The 19,285-nt window shown below is 41.5% G+C and overlaps 1 protein-coding gene across 13 annotated transcripts in view; it reads right to left on the bottom strand.

The window, feature by feature from the left end:
- Nucleotides 1-19,285, bottom strand: part of SYNE2 (spectrin repeat containing nuclear envelope protein 2) — a 339,505-nt gene that overhangs the window by 73,254 nt on the left and 246,966 nt on the right. For all 13 annotated transcript variants that reach the window (XM_053889485.1, XM_053889486.1, XM_053889482.1 and 10 more), the window contains 12 exons: nucleotides 18,289-18,441; nucleotides 17,954-18,163; nucleotides 16,246-16,347; nucleotides 15,243-15,362; nucleotides 14,875-15,075; nucleotides 12,636-12,809; nucleotides 11,180-11,311; nucleotides 7,478-7,674; nucleotides 6,414-6,546; nucleotides 4,521-4,703; nucleotides 3,959-4,105; nucleotides 1,715-1,891 (listed from right to left, as the gene is read on the bottom strand). In XM_053889485.1, the coding sequence (XP_053745460.1) occupies nucleotides 1,715-1,891; nucleotides 3,959-4,105; nucleotides 4,521-4,703; nucleotides 6,414-6,546; nucleotides 7,478-7,674; nucleotides 11,180-11,311; nucleotides 12,636-12,809; nucleotides 14,875-15,075; nucleotides 15,243-15,362; nucleotides 16,246-16,347; nucleotides 17,954-18,163; nucleotides 18,289-18,441 (1,929 nt within the window). The remainder of the gene's footprint in view (nucleotides 1-1,714; nucleotides 1,892-3,958; nucleotides 4,106-4,520; nucleotides 4,704-6,413; nucleotides 6,547-7,477; nucleotides 7,675-11,179; nucleotides 11,312-12,635; nucleotides 12,810-14,874; nucleotides 15,076-15,242; nucleotides 15,363-16,245; nucleotides 16,348-17,953; nucleotides 18,164-18,288; nucleotides 18,442-19,285) is intronic.

The raw sequence follows: 19,285 nt of genomic DNA, 5'->3' as shown, positions 1-19,285 counted from the left end.
AAATGTAAATGTCATGATGGTTATTTTTAACAAAATAATTTTGCTTCTTCGCAGATTCATCATACTTAGCACAAGATTTCCCAATAACTTTTGGAATAAAGATTCATATTAGGAAATATGAATTTAGTGTTTAAAAGCTAACCTGCTAAGCAAACTGGCTGTTTTGGAGTTTCATTAACACCTGTACAAATAAAATCATGTTGCTAACATTCAATAACATGTTGAATAACATTCAACTCAAATTCAACGCAATTTTTCATTACATTATCGATTGATATACTTAAAGCTTAAGAAAACTTTCTTTCCCTAGACTTTCTTCATTAGAGTCATTTAAAAATTAAGTCAATATCAAACATATCACAAATAATTTATCAACTTAATAAAATAATGACTTTTTTTATTAAAAAATTTTTAAACATTTATTCATTTTTGGGAGACAGAGACAGGATGCAAGTGGGGGGAGGGGCAGAGGGAGGGAGACACAGAATCCGAAGCAGGCTCCAGGCTCCGAGCTGTCAGCACAGAGCCTGGCGTGGGGCTCAAACCCACAAACTGTGAGATCATGCCCTGTGCCAAAGTCAGATGCTTAACCAACTGAGCCACCCAGGCGCCCCAATAATAACTGTTTTTAATGTCTGCAATTCTTGTCATTTCCAATGCTCACAATTTTTATTAGGTTATAATGACTATATATGTAAAGTTGTTTTGAAAATTTGAAAGGCTGCCCAATCTTTTAAACGAATGGACACAGTATAATTCGATTAATTATTCCTCGATAGGTGGAAATTTAGGCATTTTACATTTTTCACCAGTATAAATAATGTGGAACACTTTATGTGCATATTTTTCCTTTTTTGAAGGGCTATGTACTTAAGATAAACGTGAGAGGAGACACTGCTGAATTAGGAAACAAGATGATTATTCTAGTTCTTGAAATTTTCTGAATGCTTTCTAAAAGGGGATATAAGCCATGATCTGCATATGAATGTGATAGCTTTGGGCTCTTAGCTCTATCTTACTAAATTTTTCAAATTTAATAAATATATAATGTTACATAATGTTTATTCTGAATGCTTGATAACTGAAGTTGTAATCTTCTCACGTTGGTTTGCTAATTATACATTTTTTCTTTGGTGAACTGTCTGTTCGTGTTCTTTGTCCATTCCTGCACTTGAACCTTAATTGTCTAAATCCATTTTTATGCATTCTCTACACATAAAGAAATCAATCAGTTGTTAACCTCAATTATATATAAATATTAAATATGTCTCTAAGAATAAGTTTTCTTAATATTTTCAGAGTCATGGAATGAAAATCTACCAAAAGACCACATCCATTTTCCTGCCTTTTCATAATCTTTTCACGGCTGTAATAGCTTTGCCACTCTTGAACATTTACTTTCACGGAAAATGTCAAAATCTCCGACCGTTTAGTAGTCTCACATAATACTTGGTATCTTCTCAAATAAAATTCGTCCTCTTCACTGGCCTAACTCAATTTCCCACTAGGAAGTCTCAAAGAAATGATAACTCTTTCTTCCTCTCTTGTATGCACCGATTGGAGAATGCCAGAATGTAGGCTTTACAAAAGGGTCATAGCTGAGAGAATTGTTAATCTTAACTGTAAATTAACCATAGGAATAGCTTTTCACGTTTTTCAGAAAGTGGCATTTTGCAAAGGCCAAAATCATACAAACTGTGACACACGAGCACACCTTTCTATTCAGTGTTCCATGCATCCGGTGCCATTGGCGGTTCATCTCTCCCAGGTGTTCTGCAAACTCTGTTCTCTCATAGCGCTTACTTTCTACATCACAGGTGCTTAACTGAAGTAAGGACTGGTTAACAAAGTCCACTATCCATTGTTTATAGTCCATCTCCATTCTGAACTCCTAAAACAAACAAATAAACAAAATTAAACTACCAAAGCCTGAGCAGAAGTAGGTTGAACCGGATCCCGCCACGCTAGGGAGCCCCAAGCTCCCATTCGTTAAAGGGGCACCTGTCTAGAGTTGTAGTCCATCCTCCCCACCCCCCCCCCCCAACCCCCAATCCCACCAAATGTCTGCTTTGAGTAGAGAGTGTTTTGGAGAATTCCACATCCCCACGAACAGAGACTCGTCGCTTTCAAGCAGGCTGAAAAGTCAAAGGCAGCATCGCGTATCATGGCTGCATCATCTCAACCAAAATCAGGACCCAGGGACTGACAAAGGGTTCCCGTGAGCGGCTTCCTGAGAGCCACACTGGAATTCAGAGCCCCCCTGCAGGCTCACGGAAATGAGAGGATGGGAAGTCTCAAGTTAAGACTCCCCCAGAAAACCCAGGACATAGGGGCGCCTGGGTGGCTCAGTCGGTTAAGTGGCCGACTTCGGCTCAGGTCATGATCTCGTGGTCCGTGAGTTCGAGCCCCGCGTCGGGCTCTGTGCTGACAGCTCAGAACCTGGAGCCTGTTTCAGATTCTGTGTCGCCCTCTCTCTGACCCTCCCCTGTTCATGCTCTGTCTCTCCCTGTCTCAAAAATAAATAAAACGTAAAAAAAAAAAAAAAGAAAACCCAGGACATTAAGGAACTTTGCCAGCTTAGGTAGCTTCTCTGTTCCGTAGCAAGCCTAAAAACACCCAGGGCCAAGCATGTTCCTGTCAAGCTGGATACTTATTAAGCTTATCCTTGTAAGTCCTAACACCCCTCTGGAGGCATCAGGGGAAAAACTATGTGGTATATGCTAGGTTACAAGAGCGTAGAAGAATATATGCATGTGGACCCTCCAAAGATTCTACTACTCCCCGAAGTTAGGATGTGCTAGTATATAAAAGTAAAATCCTTGCTAACATCATGCTTCGTGACCAAAGTATTTGTCCTCTGCCTACCAGAAGCTACATCCATCAGCCTGTGAGGTCTTTGAAAGCAAAGACCAGAGACTTCATTGATCTCCTGAGTTCCTAGTGGTGAACACATTACCTGGTACACAATAAATGTTTGTGTGTGGCTTATTAAGTGTGAGTTAAATCTATCTGAAGTCAAATATCACAGAGAAGGCCACATTTATATGTATTTGTAGAAAGGTATCAACTTTTCCTTCTGCGTTCTCTTACGCAAAGGACATTTACTTAACACCTGTTGGATGCCAGGTCCTGGGCTAGGTGTGCTGTTTCAGGGAGGTGAAGGATTGGCCCCGCTCTCAAGAAGGAGACAGGCAAGTAAGCAAATAATTATCACACCCTGGAGACGCCTAATCCTAGAAAGTGAACTCGACTAGCTGGGAGAGTCAGGAGTAGATTTCCAAATCAGGAGATACTTGAGAGTTTTGAAAGATGAACTAAGAGCATTTCTACGGCCACAAGTGGGGCACTAGAATTCCAGGTTGAAGGTGTAGCATGTACAAAAGCAGAAGCCGGGGCACCTGGGTGGCTCAGTCGGTTAAGCCTCCGACTTCGGCTCAGGTCATGATCTCACGGTTCGTGAGTTTGAGCCCCGTGTCGGGCTCTGTGCTGACAGCTCAGAGCCTGGAACCTGTTTCAGATTCTGTGTCTCCCTCTCTCTCTCTCTGACCCTCCCCCATTCATGCTCTGTCTCTCTCTGTCTCAAAAATAAATAAATGTTAAAAAAAAAAAATTTTCAAAAGCAGAAGCCGGGAGAACACCAGATGCAGCGGGTTCATTCGGGTGAGGCAGAGTCCAGGATCTATACCGGGGAACGAACAGATGAGGCTGGAGAAGTAAAGAGGGGCCAGGGCAAGTTAAAAGCTTGGATTCTGTCCTGTGGTGATAGGAGCTCCCAAACGAAACGAGGCAGAATAGAAAAAGTATACTAACGTCTGTCTAGAATCATCCAATATCCCATTCCCCACGCCTAGAATCAGTTCTTCTAAAGCACGCCACACCGGTCTCTTTGGTATTTCCCTTCCGACTGACTTGCCTTCTTAGTTAACGAGCAAGCTTGTGGCTCTTTTCGTATAATTACCTTGTACTTCTGAAGAAGGTTTTTAACTTGAGATGCGGAACTCAGAGAATGCTCACAGTCTTCATCTGCGGTCTGATGTTCCACATCGTTCATCCAGCTAATCATTTCTGTGATTGCTTTACGAGATGGCAATTTCTCCATCTGGAGCTGCAAGGACAAAATGATTTCCATTTAATTACCTGCAGTTGACAAAATGAATCGGGGCATCAGTAAAGACGGTATCTGGTTTGATAAAAGGTCTTGCTACATCATTATGCAGGTTGCTCACAAAAACAAACCCAGCATTCAAGCTTAGAATGAGTGACCCCAAAACAATGACGATGACCTTCACATAAAGGAACACAGTGATGCAGATAAACTGGGAAATAAAGTAATTAAGCCTGATTTCTCCGGTAAGAAAGATCCCACTGGAGGAGAGTCCAGTAATTAAGACCCATATTCAGTGGTGCCAGAGGAAAATAGATAGTGTCAATGAAAATTATTGAGTCAGAGAAATAATTTTAAAGGAGTTGTGAGCTAACAAGTGAATGCTAATTTAAATGCTGCGTCTTTAAATACCTACCTGGTGAAGTTTTTCTTGAATATCTGGAAGTTGAGTTATGAGCGCTGTCCATTTCTGTTCAAACTGCGCTAAAGAAGCTCTCAGGGTAGCCGTATCGGCTTCTTTCAGGTGAAGAAGCTGATTCCCAGTACTTATAACCGCGGTCTTCAAGGAGGACTTGTCATCTAGTTCCTTTGAAAACTCCTAGAGGAAACAGCGTGAAAATTTAGAAACATTAAAAATTTGCAAACAGCAAAAAATAACCAAGAGTCAGAATAACTGGTTAGAGTCCCGAACTAAGTACATGAACTCAATTCAAACTGCTAATGCTTGCATGTGTATCTATAGGTGTGTATGTGTGTGCTCACGAGTGCGTGTGTGCACGCGTGCATGCACACACACCCACACCCACTTTTCCTACTAAGTGTCAGGCACTGTTCCAGGCATTAGGTAAATAGTGGGGAACAAAACAGAAGGAATTCCTGACCCTTGAGTGGCTTATAATCTAATGGATTAATATTTTTTTTAAAAAAGACCAGTCAGGGGCACTTGCGTGGCTCAGTGGGTTAAGCGTCTGACCTTGGCTCAGGTCATAATCTCCTGGTTTATGAGTTTGAGCCCCATGACAGGCTCTGGGCTCACAGCTCAGAGCGTGGAGCCAGCTTCAGATTCTGTGTCTCCCTCTCTCTCTGCCCCTCCCCTGCTTACACTCCGTCTCACTCTCTCTCTCTCAAAAATAAATATTTTTAAAAATTAAAAAAAAAATCAAGTAATAAAATAAAAAAGACCTATCATTTCAACGTTAAGAGAAACAGAACACAAAGTTCCTATTAAATGAACTAAATGCAACTGATTTTTAACTAAAATATTTGAAAACTTTCCTTTGTATTTGTGGGGGTTTTCAAACATATTTTAAAAAGAAAATTTTTTTTAAACGTTTATTTATTTTTGAGACAGAGCGAGACAGAGCATGAACGGGGAGGGGCAGAGAGAGAGGGAGACACAGAATCGGAAGCAGGCTCCAGGCTCTGAGCCATCAACCCAGAGCCCGACGCGGGGCTCGAACTCACGGACTGCGAGATTGTGACCTGAGCTGAAGTCGGACGCTTAACCGACTGAGCCACCCAGGCGCCCCTCAAACATATTTTTAAATAATTACATTTTAATACCAAAGTGGGTGATCATTGCTATAAAATAAGAAAAATAGACAAGAAAAGAATATGGGAAAGGAATTTACATTAGAAAGTTTCATAAATTTATATTACAAAAGTAATAGTTTCCTTTCTTCAAAAAAAAACTCAAAACAATAGAACATTTTAGTAGAAATGTCAGTTCTGTATATGACAATTTACAACCATGTATCTATTAACTTTAACATTTATGAATTAATAAGTCTGTTAAGTTTTGGGGGAAAAGCAGGGGAGTTATTTCCTGCATTTAAAAAGCATGCTTCATGTCAGAGAAAGTTTTACTTTTATATATATTTTATAGGTTCAAATAAAAATCTACTTTATCATTGTTTTATTTTATTTTTAAATATTTACTTTGAGAGGGAGAGAGAGAGAGCATGCACACAGGGGAGAGGCAAAGAGAGAGTAGAGACAGAGAATCCCAAGCAGGTTCCACTGTCAGCACAGAGCCTGATACAGGGCTTGAACTCACAAATCATGAGATCACCACCTGAGCTGAAATCAAGAGCTGGATGTTTAACTGACTAAGCCAGCCAGGTGTCCCTATGGTAAATATATAAATGACTGCTATAAACAAATAGCTCTAAGTTTGAAGAATGATATTACCCTAAATTTTATCCCTTATCCACAAATGATTATGGAGACTATCGCATTGACCCTGGTCATTTTCCCCTGATATTTATTTCTGGCAATAATTATCTGAGCATATTTTATCATAACTTACAAAAAAACTGTTTATGTTGCTTCTGATTGTATCCAAGTCCTGAGACACATTGAGGGATTGTTCTTTCCAGTAATTCAGAGTTTGCTGAGAAGATTCCAACCACTTGGTTAACTGATCTGAATCTCTGTTATAACTAACAGGAATGAAGTGAGAGAGAAAGAAAATTAGAAACATACTCTATGGGTGATATGCATCATTGGCAAATTTTTTTCTCATTTTACTTTATGTTTTCCTGTGTTGATCAGCTCTATTATTCAAAAAATCATGATGTTTTAAGAATTATACCCTGTTTTATCCCATGCCCCAAATCTGACACTCCTGGCATTTTCTAGGACTCTGTTATGACTATTCTAGAACAAATGAGCATTTTAAAGTCTAAAACATTTTCTTATTACAGCTACACAAAAATAAACCCATGGGTAAGGACAGCGATTATTTCTAGTCATTAAATGTTATTGACAGATTTGTTTATAGTAAAAATATAACCAGCATTTGTATAAGTTGCATAACAGTAAACTTATTGGCTAGATTCCAACATATTTACAGGAAACGAAGGAAAATATTGAGCAGAATGCTACCCCTCTTGTAACTCTTAAACTTCTCTAAGACAGGTCCCTAAGAGGCACAGAGGAGGAGATTCAAACATTCTATGCTCTCTACCTTCCTCAAGGAGTTCAAGATTAGATCCACTAAACAAACAAAATTCTCTGAAGAACTCTGAAGGCTTTTTCAAACTATTCTGTGAGCTAAGATTATTATTTTTTAATTTAAAACCTTTTTAAAGAGTAGGAAAGAGCAACACCGTGGTATAAAGGTCACATGTACAATTTCATAACATAATTCTTACTTTTCACTGAACTGATTACGTGTCATCTTGAGTCTAGCAAACCAACCTCAGAGATCCTAGATGGCGTCTGGCCCAGAAGAGGGACCCAAGTGCTTAAATTGTTGAAGACAAACCTTACAGTAGAGAGACTGCAGGTAAAATCTGGTGGACTGCATGATCCTCTGAGGTTTTTGTCCGCCTGAAAATCTGACCTCAACCCATCCCTAAGAAAACATACCTGAGCAGATGCTTGAGAAGCGTTTGTAGTCTGTGCAGTTCATGGTCAATTTTTTTGTTTAGGGCCAACCACTGCTCTTCCAGTTTCGCAATCTGGCCCTCTAGTTCAGGACAGCTCACGGAGGCCACCAGCTCTCTGCCTTCGTTCAGAGTCTGGTAAAGCCGGGCGTGCTTTTCATCAATGTTTCTTTTTATTTGCTACAAAAAGTCAAGTCACAGAATGAATTATTTAAAAATGAAGCCAGTCCATCTATTGACAAATACTCCAGTAGAGGCTACTGAAGAAACAAGAACACAGTCCTAACCCTCAAGACTCTTGCAGTCTGGCTGAAGAAACGTGATTCACGTTTTAGTGATCACCTTTCATCATGAGACTGTCCAACTAATGCATTTCTACGGCACATTTCTTCAGTTCTATAGACTTACACATAACAACAGAAAACAAAATGTCACGGCTTTAGACTTGAGAATTCTCCACCTACAAGTAAAAAACAAGCTGGCAGTCTACGGGGCACGTTCAACTTGTGGACAGGTTTTGTGTGACCTAAAGATTATTTTGAAAACCAGGATATTTCACATAGAAATCAGGATTTCCTGTGACTCGGAGAAAACCGGAAATCTAGCACCCTGGGTCTACACCTTGATGTGGCACAGATGGCCTGGAATTGGGCAGCCGGGCTTCCTTTAGAAGGGCTTGGTCTCTTTGACATTCTGCCACGACAGTCCCCACCACCTTCCGAACACAGAGCCAGTCAGCGTCCATATTTCTGTTCTCGTCTGGCCCCTGTTAGAACTTTACATTGCAAATAGGTTTGAAGGGGATGAGAAAACATTTATCATCCCTTAGACCCGAACAGTAGAAAAAAACTCATTTCTAGAGTCTTCTAAGTGTAAGGATTCAACAGGGAGAAAGGAAGAGGACTTTAGAATAAATTAGTACATCACTAATCCAACTTCATGAAAAGAAAATCTTTAGAACAGCAATACAACGACCCCTTGAAGAGAACTCTGTCTAAAGGTAATTACCTTCCACCACTGGGTTCAGCTACTGACACTTATCCTGACAGCTACTGAAATTTAATCTTCAAAAATAAATTATAATCAAAATATAATTTTTCCAACTAACTTAAGCCTTTTAAAAATCACTAAAGAATTCTACTTCCAATGCCCTTTCCACCGCTCTCATTTGTAATCCCCTCTTCTCATCTGAGTTGGCATGGGAAAATAAAATGTCCAAAACATCTGTTTAAAAAAAACAAAAAACAGTTCTGGGGCACCTGGGTGGCTCAGTCGGTTAAGCATCTGACTCTTGATTTCTGCTCAGGTCATGATCTCACAGTTCGTGAGTTCGAGCCCTGCATCGGGCTCTGTGTTGACAGTGGGAAGCCTGGTTGGGATTCTCTCTCTCTCTCTCTCTCTCTGTCTCTGTCTCTGTCTCTGTCTCTGTCTCTCTCTCCCTCTATCTCTCTCTCTCTGCGCCCCTCCCCCACTTTCACTATTTCTCTCAAAATAAATAAATAAACTTAAGAAAAAACTTCTGGGGTCCCTGGATGGCTCAGTCAGTTAAGCATCTGACTTCGGCGCAGGTCATGATCTCACAGTTGGTGGGTTGGAGCCCCGCGGCAGGGTCGGTGCTGACAGCTCAGAGCCTGGAGCCTGCTTCGGATGCTGCGTCTCCCTCTCTCTCTGCCCCTCCCCCACTGATGCTCTCTCTTTCAAAGACAAGTAAACATTAAAAAAAGAGCTCTAATTTCCCAAGCCTTCAGTACAAGACCAAGACACTTCATCTTTAGATTATCCCTGATAATTTTTTTTTAATGTTTTTTATTTATTTTTGAGACAGAGCATGAGCAGCAGTGGGGGGGGCGGGGGGCAGGGAGAGAGAGGGAGACACAGAATCTGAAGCAGGCTCCAGGCTCTGAGCTGTCTGCACAGAGCCCGACGCGGGGCTCGAACTCATGGACTGTGAGATCATGACCTGAGCTGAAGTCGGACACCCAACCGACTGAGCCACCCAGGCGCCCCTCCCTGAGAATTTTTAATTACCCCATTTTATACACAGGAGTCAGACTGCAATGGTCACTCAGCACATGAGGTGCCGAGCCAGCATTTAAATGAGGTTTGCTCAACTGCAGAGGCCACACAGATGCTATGTTCCGTGGCCCACAGATGTCCACCGATCAAAATACATGCAAATCTCTCCATGACGCAGAACACTGAGAACGACCTGAAGAAGTCCATAAGCGAGATGGGCTTTACAAGGTATCTTTTTTATTCTTTTTTTTTTTTTTTTTTTTGAGAGAGAGAGAGAGAGAAACCGTGTGTGTGTGTGTATGTGTGTGTGTGTGTGTGTGTGTGTGAGAGAGAGAGAGAGAGAGAGAGAGAGAGCCAGGAAGAGCGGCAGAGGGAGACAGAGAATCCCAAGGGGCTTGATCCCGCGACCCTGGGATCATGACCTGGGCTGAAATCAAGAGTCAGATGCTTGACCGACTGAGCCGCCCAGATGCCCCCATATATCTCTCTTTTAGTTTGACGAATCTATTTAAGAGTTTTAGGACAATTATTTCAGTTTTTAAAAATCTCAAATTTAACAGATTCACAGGTTGAACTTTAAGGGACATGATCCCTTGTCCACCTGAGAGAGGTGGGCTAATACAAACAGTTCCTTAACATAATGAGGTTTAAAATGCCGTTTTCAACTGCCTTCTCTTAGCTCTTTGGATGTACTTCTGCATCCCCAGGCTAACAAAGAATTAAGCAGCAGCTTCCCACCCCCAGAAGATTCAGATTTATCTTAGAGTTAAACTCAATCGGACAAGATGGCAAAGAGATCAATTGTACCTTTCTAGGCATCTAGACAGCAGGACTACAGTGTCCGTCTCTTTGCAAAATGTTCCTTATAGGAGCTTAAATGCTACTGAAGAATGCCAGGGTCCTGCCAAGGATTTCATTTTCCATCCGGTCTATTCAGGCAACAAACCTACTCTTGAAGTTTCGAAGTTGGCATTTGATAACCACGCCCAGCATCACAACTCAGAGGCTGACAACACATTTGAAAGTTAAAACTAAATATTTCAAGTTTCTGTCGAGAAGACTTAAAACTCGTTTTCTCGTTGGTCATGATCTCAAGTCCACTTGAAAACTATTCTAGGGTTCTATCTTTTCTATGGCATCGAAGTTTGGGACACAGAGACTTGGATGATACCACTAAATGTTACACACAAAACATTTTGTTTGAAGTCTTTTTTATAATGCTGGTGGCAGGTGACAGATTATCGCCTGTCTCAGAGGCTATGTCCAAACAGGGCTTCACCGAAGTAAGAAAACCACATATAGGTTTAGTGGCCCATGGTTTACAACGTTCGTTCTCTACTTTGGCTCATTTCCATACCCGCTGACATCCACTTCCTGAGACGGGTAGGAGAACTAGCGTGATTCCCTACACTATACAAAGAAACTGAGACTTAGAGACAAAAAGTTGACACGCTTGACAGGTGAGAGCCAGGACTCGTACCCAGCACCTCGACCCCAAGCCTCAAGTATAATGAAAGACTCAAAATCAAATCCACGGGTTCCCTGAATATCAGTCTAATAGTGCATGGTGTGAGGAACAACACTTCAAAGTCGAGCAATTTAGTCAAAACAAAAGAAAACGCAAAGTGCTACGGATGCTGCCTCTGACGGATTCAACGGCGCAAAATACCTGGTAAAATGAAATCCTTTCCACTAATCTTTCCTCTGTCTCTTCCACCAGACTCACAGAGGGCAACGTAGATACAAGAATTTCCAGATCCTTTTCAAGAGATGCATAGTTTTCATCAAATTCTTCCCATTTCTAGAGAATCAAGAACATAATATCAGTGGGAGCCCTTTTCTAGATTCGTTCCAGCCAATGACAAAATCGATCATACGAAATAAAAACGAACTGAGACCATACGAACTCCAAGCACAGATTCCAGGGGTTTCTGAGAGATATAACCTACTCTCGTAAGAACTCAGGGTACGATGGAAAACAATTCCGTTGCCTTTGTGGACAGGGTTTTGAAAAATCCAGTTGGCATTAGTGTTTTATGCTTGTCTCATCAAACTGAGTAAGGACCGAGATTAAGTGAGAGGGTTACACCTCTCAGCCTGCACCTCTGTGGAGACCTCAGAGTCGGAAGAGAGCCGTTCTCACACTTGGAAAGGAAGGGGCTAACTTTTAAAGCTTTTCTCAGCAGAGGCTCCGAGTAGGTTGCTTCTACCCTCTCTGCTCCAACCCCTAGCCCACTGAACATTACCCTGTGATGCTGCTAGAAGCAGAATTCCACTGTTGGAGGAATGTGGGCTTACACTTCATTAGGAGAGTACTATTTCCTTAGGCTGAGTCTTGCCTTGTCCCAGTTCTATTTCTATAGAAGCTCACCACAAGGACCTCAGCACGCTAACAGAGCTGACTTATGGACACTAAATATTACCTGCTGGAAAAAGAACCACCTTATTGATTCTCTTATCTACCGAAGTAGTGGGTCACATGGCTGTGAGGGGCACTCTTTGGGCTCGGGGTGGGGGTGGGGGGTCTCTTTTTTTAAATACCATGAAATATTACTAGAAATATCAATTTGACAAGCTAACCAGAAAATTGATTTCATTAGCCTAACATAACATGATCACATTACAAAGTTGAAGATTTCCTTGCTTTTGGGTTACTTCCTTTAAGTGCTAACATCCACGGTGTGTAAGAAGTTAAAGGTGAGAACTTTCAAACGGAGAAAGAACTTGATGCAACCTTAATTTTCTTCTTGGATTTAAGACTACCAGGAGTCCACTCCAGCAGCAGAACACCCGGATCTGCCCTCTTTGGGGAGCACAGTTTCTGAACCACCACTTCATCCAAATGACCTCTTTCTGGATCTCAAAGTGCGCTTCCAATTTTGTTTATTTGCACACAAACCTAGAAGGTGGAAAGACATGCCATCCCCTCGTTCCCGCGTGTGGAATCTCAGCAACTATTTCATTCCCGGAGCAGCAGTCAGGACTAGAACAGGCTTCCATCTCCTCAGTGTTAGTTCCCATTTAACTACTGCTTAATGGTAACTCGACACCTCTGGACACCAGCAGGTGGTGGTCCAAGGTCCAGAATTCCAGGGTTAAGCACGACGTTTACATATCTCAAGTACCTGCAATAAACTTTGCAGCTTTATTCCACGTTGGTGTGACTTTTCTTCCAGTAATTTAATTTCTTGTATTTGTTCTGCCCAAAATGTGTCTTTCTTTTGCAGTAAAGAAGGAGGCATTCTGTTGGAGTATGTTTGGATCAACAGCATGTCAGCAACCAGCTTCTGGAAAAAAAGCTGTACAATGGACAAGACTTGTTATTTATTTATTTCTACATCGTGAAACTTAAAAACTGAGTTACTTCAACTTTTTATACAGGTGTATTTACTTTTATTTATTTTTTTTAATTAAAAAAAATTTTTTAATGCTTGTTTATTTTTGAGAGACAGACAGACAGAGTGTGAGCTGGGGAGGGGCAGAGAGAGAGGGAGACACAGAATCTGAAGCAGGCTCCAGGCTCTGAGCTGTCAGCACAGAGCCCGATGTGGGGCTCAAACCCACAAACTGTGAGATCATGACCGGAGCCGAAGTCGGACGCTTAGCCCACTGAGCCACCCAGGCACCCCTAATTTTTTTTTCTAACATTTATTTATTTTCAAGAGACAGAGAGAGACAGAGTGTGAGTGGGGGAGGGGCAAAGAGAGAGGGAAACACAGAATCTGAAGCAGGCTCCAGGCTCTGAGCTGTCAGCACAGAGCCCAACGTGGGGCTCAAACCCACCAACAGTGAGATCATGTCCTGAGCTGAGGTCGGATGCTTAACTGACTGAGCCACCCAGGCGCCCCAGGTGTAGTTGCTTTTAAATCCCAAGACGGCCATGCAGAGTCACACATAAGAGGAAAGAAAAAGAAAATTGACTGTGTACCCATTAGTCTTTAACACTAATGGCATTTTAACAAGTCATAAAGAAAAATCCTCCTAAGTAACATTTTCCATAAAACAGTCCATGTTAAAGGGCAAACAGTGTTAGCCAATTTCAATTTCCAGTGAAATCTTCCTAAATCAGTTACTCTGAGTTTTTTTTTTTTTTAAATCTTTATTTATTTTTGAGAGAGAGACCACATGTAAGCAAAGGAGGAGCAGAGAGAGAGGGAGATACAGAATCCGAAGCTGGCTCCAGGCTCTGAGCTGTCAGCACAGAGCCTGACATGGGGCTCGAACTCATGAACCATGAGATCATGACCTGAGCCGAAGTCGGACACTTAAAACTGACTGGCCACCCAGGCACCCCCCAGTTACTCCAAGTTTTAAGAAACTTTAGGAAAAGGTCGATACTGACATGGCCGGTTAATTTCAAGACACTAAATTGGATGGATAGATGAGTGAGCCCAAGAAGCCCACACATGGAACAGCCAGAGGTTCCTACACTCTGGCTTGATTTTCTACTCAATAACATGGCCAAGTACAAGGAATTTGTTGACAGGGTCTGTTGGGATCCTGGTATGTAAAAGCTCCCAGAACAACACTTTAAGAACCTTTACACAGGAAATCTTTAGCTTCACATGGTTCTCCTCCATTTGCATAGTCAGCTGCCCCTTCTAATTGTCTGGAGGAACTTCTTATGCGAATCCTTTCTCCTACTCCCTTGAAAAGGGTATGTAGAAGGTTTATAAAAGCATCCAGCACAAATCCTGACACTGTAGATATCCATAATATTATTTTTTCCTTTCCCCCTCCATTCTTTATAGAATATTTACCTTTGGATTTCTTAGAACAAGGTCTCCTTATCACACGCCTAGAGTTCAGCTTGTTGGAGGAAGAAATGGTCTTTCCCATTTTTTTTTTTTTGCATCAGTACTTAAATTACTACATGTCTTTAGGTGGTGATCATGAGGCTGTTGTGTAATAAAATGAATGGGCAACTAAAAGATTTATTGTAGCATTACACTAGATACACATTTACATATTGAGGTATAGATATTTTTTTGGCCTCAGTTCTCAGGAAAGCCTTCCCTAATCTCCTGAATTCAATTTCCCCTCTTAAATGCTCTGAAAGCATGTGTCTCAATTTTAATTTTAAATTTGTTTGGAATGACTTGTTCATAAATGTCTCTCTTTCAACCAAAAGCTCCATGAACGTAAGGAACTATATCTGTTTTCCCTCACAATCACATTCTTAGAGGTCAGCGGAGTTCCTGATATCCAGTAAGCCGTCTCATTGATGTTAGTTCAAACAAAGAGTGAATGAATGAATGAATGAATGAACAACGTATATTTCACCAAGGAAGAAAATGGATGCTCTATGGTTAAGTCAGAAAGACTTAAAGTCTACGAAAAGGTAATCTGACCCACGCGTCTTACCTTGTGATTCTGTATTTGAGCCTGTAAGGCATCTTTACTTTTGGGCTGTTTTAAGTGGTCATGAGCAAGCTTTTCCTTTCCAATAGCCACTAGTTCCACCATGCCTTGCAATAAGGCATCTTGCTGGCTCTCAGTGATGAAAGGGCTGCTGAGTTCTGTGTACCGAGCTCTCAAGATTCCCCACATACTGTCAAGCACATCCTGAAAAGAAAGAACGTTTTCATCCAACCACGAAAATAATCCAGATGGAGAACAAAGCTAAACTCTCTTTGGAGAACAAACCTGAACTCTCTTTCTGGAAGAACAAGAAGTCTCACTGCTTATAATCATAGCGATTCACTGACCGAATGTTTTCTGCTCACACATACCTCTAATTTGTAAACCTCTTGCAGTAACACATAAGGTAAACGAAGCCTCTCCCCTTCGTCTCTTAGTTTTGCCACTCGGCTCTCGGAGTTCTGCAGCTCCACTGTATACGCATCTGCTTTCTACAGTGAGAGACAATGCAAAAAAGCAAACCCTTTCAGAAGCCAGAGAAGTGCGCATATTCATTGTAAAAGAATGAAACCGTACAGAAAAAATTAAGGGAAAAATGAAAGTCCCACTTCTCCTCCCTCACCTCCAGCTTCTCCCGGAAAATTTGTCCCCAACACGTTTGAAACATGGACCAGAAGCACATGTGCACATCCTTAAACTTAATGAACGCACACATCACTCCGTTCTGCAAGCTGCCTCCTTACTTACCAGCTGCTCTGCAAATCAGTACAAATACCGGACTCCTTGCAAATGGACACACACTGCTTTTCTAAGAGTCTGCCCTTAATGGCTTTTGGGCTATCGAAGCGTTTTTAGTTCAAGCAGTGCTGCTAGGTCCATCCTTGAGTATTTATATACACGTTTCTCTATGCCCTTGTCTTCCTTCCTTAGGATAAGTGCAACACCTATAGCACTATCTGTCCACAGAAGGTCCTCAATTCATACTTGCTGAATAAATGAATGAAGTGAGCCTACTGTGGGTGGAAGCACATTCACACGTAAAATTCTGATTTATAGCCAACCGATCCTGAGAAGCTGGACAAATTCTCCTCCCAAGAGAATGGGGGCCTCATTTCCTAATACTCTCACTGACCCTGCACAAACTTCCATTTTTGCCTGGTTGATAGGTGACCATGGTGTTGTGTCGGTTTAATTTACTCTTCATAAGGTACTACTTATGAGATATTTTTAAAGGTCCACATAAAGAGTTCTCGTTTCTATTTGTTTACTCTAGCCTTGCCACTGCTCCCAAAGGAAAGTGCTTCAGAAACACAGCTTCTACACAAAACTCTTTGGTCCAAGGTCAGATCAGTGTAATTGTTTTGACTTGATTACCTGAAGCTGTTCATCAATACTCTGGCCACTAATTTCATTCAAAGACTGTTGTAAAGATGTTTTATTCTTAGTAAGTTGATCATACAATCGCTTTATTTCATTCTGTATAGGAAGATAAATGCAACAAACAGTAAGAATCTCATGCGGGCCCCTTTAATACCTTACAAAAAATTTAGCCGTCCTTTAATTTTTTTGCTAACAGAAGTTCCAAACATATACCAAAATAGAGGAATTGCCTAGCTTTAACAATTATTGACTTGTGACTGGTCATCTCTGCTCTGTGCCCTCCCCTGAGCCTTCTTAACTATATCTAATCTCCTTCCCCTCAGAATATTTTGAAACAAATCACAGATATTTCATCATGGTAAGTTTCAGTATGTGTTTTTAAAAGACAAAGATTCCTCCCTTTAAAAACAGTACAAAATTGGGGCGCCTGAGTGGCTCAGTCAGTTAAGCGTCCAACTTTAGCTCAGGTCATGATCTCACAGCTTGGGAGTTCGAGCCCCATGTCGGGCTGTGCTGACAGCTCAGAGCTTGGAGCCTGCTTCGGATTCTGTGCCTCCCTCTCTCTCTGCCCCTCCCCTGCAAGCTTTCTGTTTCTCTCTCCCTCTCTCTCTCAAAAATAAACAAACGTTAAAAAAAATTTTTTTTAATATTACAAATCAACAACCATTCCCTAGTATCATTAGCTATAGGAAAGGGTTCACATTTCTCTAATTAGCTATAATTTTTCCTTTTGGTTTGTTTGAATTGGAATCTAAATGAGGTCCAGGTTGCAAGGGACTAATACATGTGTTAAGTCTCTTGTGATCTGCAGGCTCCCCAACCATCTCTCTTGTTTATTCCTGGGGTTTTGGGTGGGATGGTGAAAACACAGGTCTTTTACTCTATACAGCTTCCCACGGTCTGCATTTGGCTGACCACCCCCCCCCCCCCCCCAACAGTGCTGCAATGCTCTTCTCTTGTGTCTATTTTACGTGATCAGATTGAGGTTTGACTTTACGGGCAAGACTCCTTCATAAGTGGTGTTGTGTTTCATTTCTTTTTCTCTAGTTAGGAAACTACTAGAATTGTCTGTCTGCTTGCCTCAAGTCTGTCCTCTAATCCACAGTAGTTAACAGGCAGGTGAATCTACCTGAAACATACACAGTCTGTCCTTCTTTTGCTCAAAAACTTTAATGGTCGGGGCGCGTGGGTGGCTCAGTCAGTTAAGGGATCGACTTTGGCTCACGTCATGATCTCACAGCTTGTGACTTTGATCCCCGCATCAGGCTCTGTGCTGATAGCTCAGAGCCTGGAGCCTGCTTCGGATTCTGTGTCTCCCTCTGTCTCTCTACCCCTCCCTTGCTCATGCTCTCTTTCTTCTCAAAAATAAATAAAAACATTAAAAAAATTTAAAAAAAAAAAACTTTAATGGCTCCCTGTTACTGAGAAATCCTCCCCTAGGACAATCATTAATGACTAAATGTAACACAGGAAAGAAACGGTTCATTAGCCCGATCTAACAAATTCATACTGCAACTTTGGGAAGGACCTCGCTTTCAAATGGTCTCCAAACACAGGCACCGAACTAATCTAAAGACCTTCACAGAAAGAACCTCTCACCACTTTCCTTAGCAATTCCTAATCATGACTGCCACCAGGAATAGGAATGAATAGAAATTAACATGAAACAGTGCCAAAGTAGGCTGAGCGCCTAGCCCTGTACCTGATAACTGCGGTTATAGTCGAGGCCAGCTTTTAGGGACTTGCTCCTAGAGGCAGCCGTGGCCTGGGTGTGCTCCAGGTAGACTTGGAGGTTATTAAAACATTCATGGAACAAGTCGGCGTTCTTCCCACACCAAGTCATGGCTTTCAAAAGATCATCCTTCTTATCACCCATAGCTAAGTAAAGTTTTTTCAACTCAAGAGCCAGTGTCTGCGAAGAGGTGAGAAGGAAAGACACAGTGAATAGACTCTGACTTTAAGAGGCTTCAGCTCTGGCTTAAACAGCGGGCTGTTTGCAGCAACGGCCAACACATGGGCTTATTGGAAATTCCTTACCTCGTAGTGCACCTGCCGAGCACAGACATCCTCTCTGAAGAGCCCAGGTGTCTGCAGCATCTCCTCCACACTGGCAAGGCACTGACTGAGGGTCAGAAATAGTTCAAATAATTTTTTATCCAAATTTATGTATGTTTCTTCTGTCATGTTTTCCTGAATCGAGAGGAAAAAAGAAAAAAATAAATATTAGGATTCCTTGCCTTCCTAAGCCTCCATTTTCCCTGGTTTTGTTATGGTTTACAATTTACGTTATACTTTTTTTTTTTTTTTAATTTTTTTTTTTAACGTTTATATATTTTTGAGACAGAGAGACAGACAGAGCATGAACAGGGGAGGAGCAGAGAGAGAGGGAGACACAGAATCGGAAGCAGGCTCCAGGCTCTGAGCCATCAGCCCAGAGCCCGACGCGGGGCTCGAACTCACGGACCGCGAGATCGTGACCTGAGCTGAAGTTGGACGCTTAACTGACTGAGCCACCCAGGCGCCCCTACGTTATACTCTTTTATAATTGGTTGTTTTGAACACTTTGTGAATCAGGTAGAAGAATAAACAAATATAATTAAGATATTAAGTCTGAGAAAAACAAGTTTAAGAAACTCAACGCTTGGTAGTGAGTAACCATTGAAATGGAATTAAAAGGTAAATAACAAGATGAAGGACTTCCTTAGCAGGGCCATCCATGTGGGAATGTGGTCCCAAGAAAAGCATACTATCCCTCTTCCCAAGGCTCCCTGCCTCCCACATTGTAAGGTAGGAGAAAGTGGGTTAATGGAATCAAGTACAGCCTGGAGAAGGAAAAGAAGACATTTGAAAGGGATGATTGGGAAGAGGTACAGTATCTTAAAGATAGATGGTAGGCACAGCATGGTAACTACAGTTAATAAATACTGTGTTACATATTTGAAAGTTGTCAAGAGAATAGATCTTAAAAGTTCTCATTTCAGGAAAAACATTTTTTGAAAATTGTCAAGAGAGTTGTCAAGAGAGTAGATCTTAA

The sequence above is a fragment of the Panthera pardus genome, unplaced genomic scaffold (assembly GCF_024362965.1).
Source record: "Panthera pardus isolate Hobbes unplaced genomic scaffold, ASM2436296v1 HiC_scaffold_24, whole genome shotgun sequence".
Taxonomy (NCBI): Eukaryota; Metazoa; Chordata; class Mammalia; order Carnivora; family Felidae; genus Panthera; species Panthera pardus.
The sequence above is the reverse complement of the archived record's forward strand: the minus strand, read 5'-3'. Positions and strand labels throughout refer to the sequence as shown.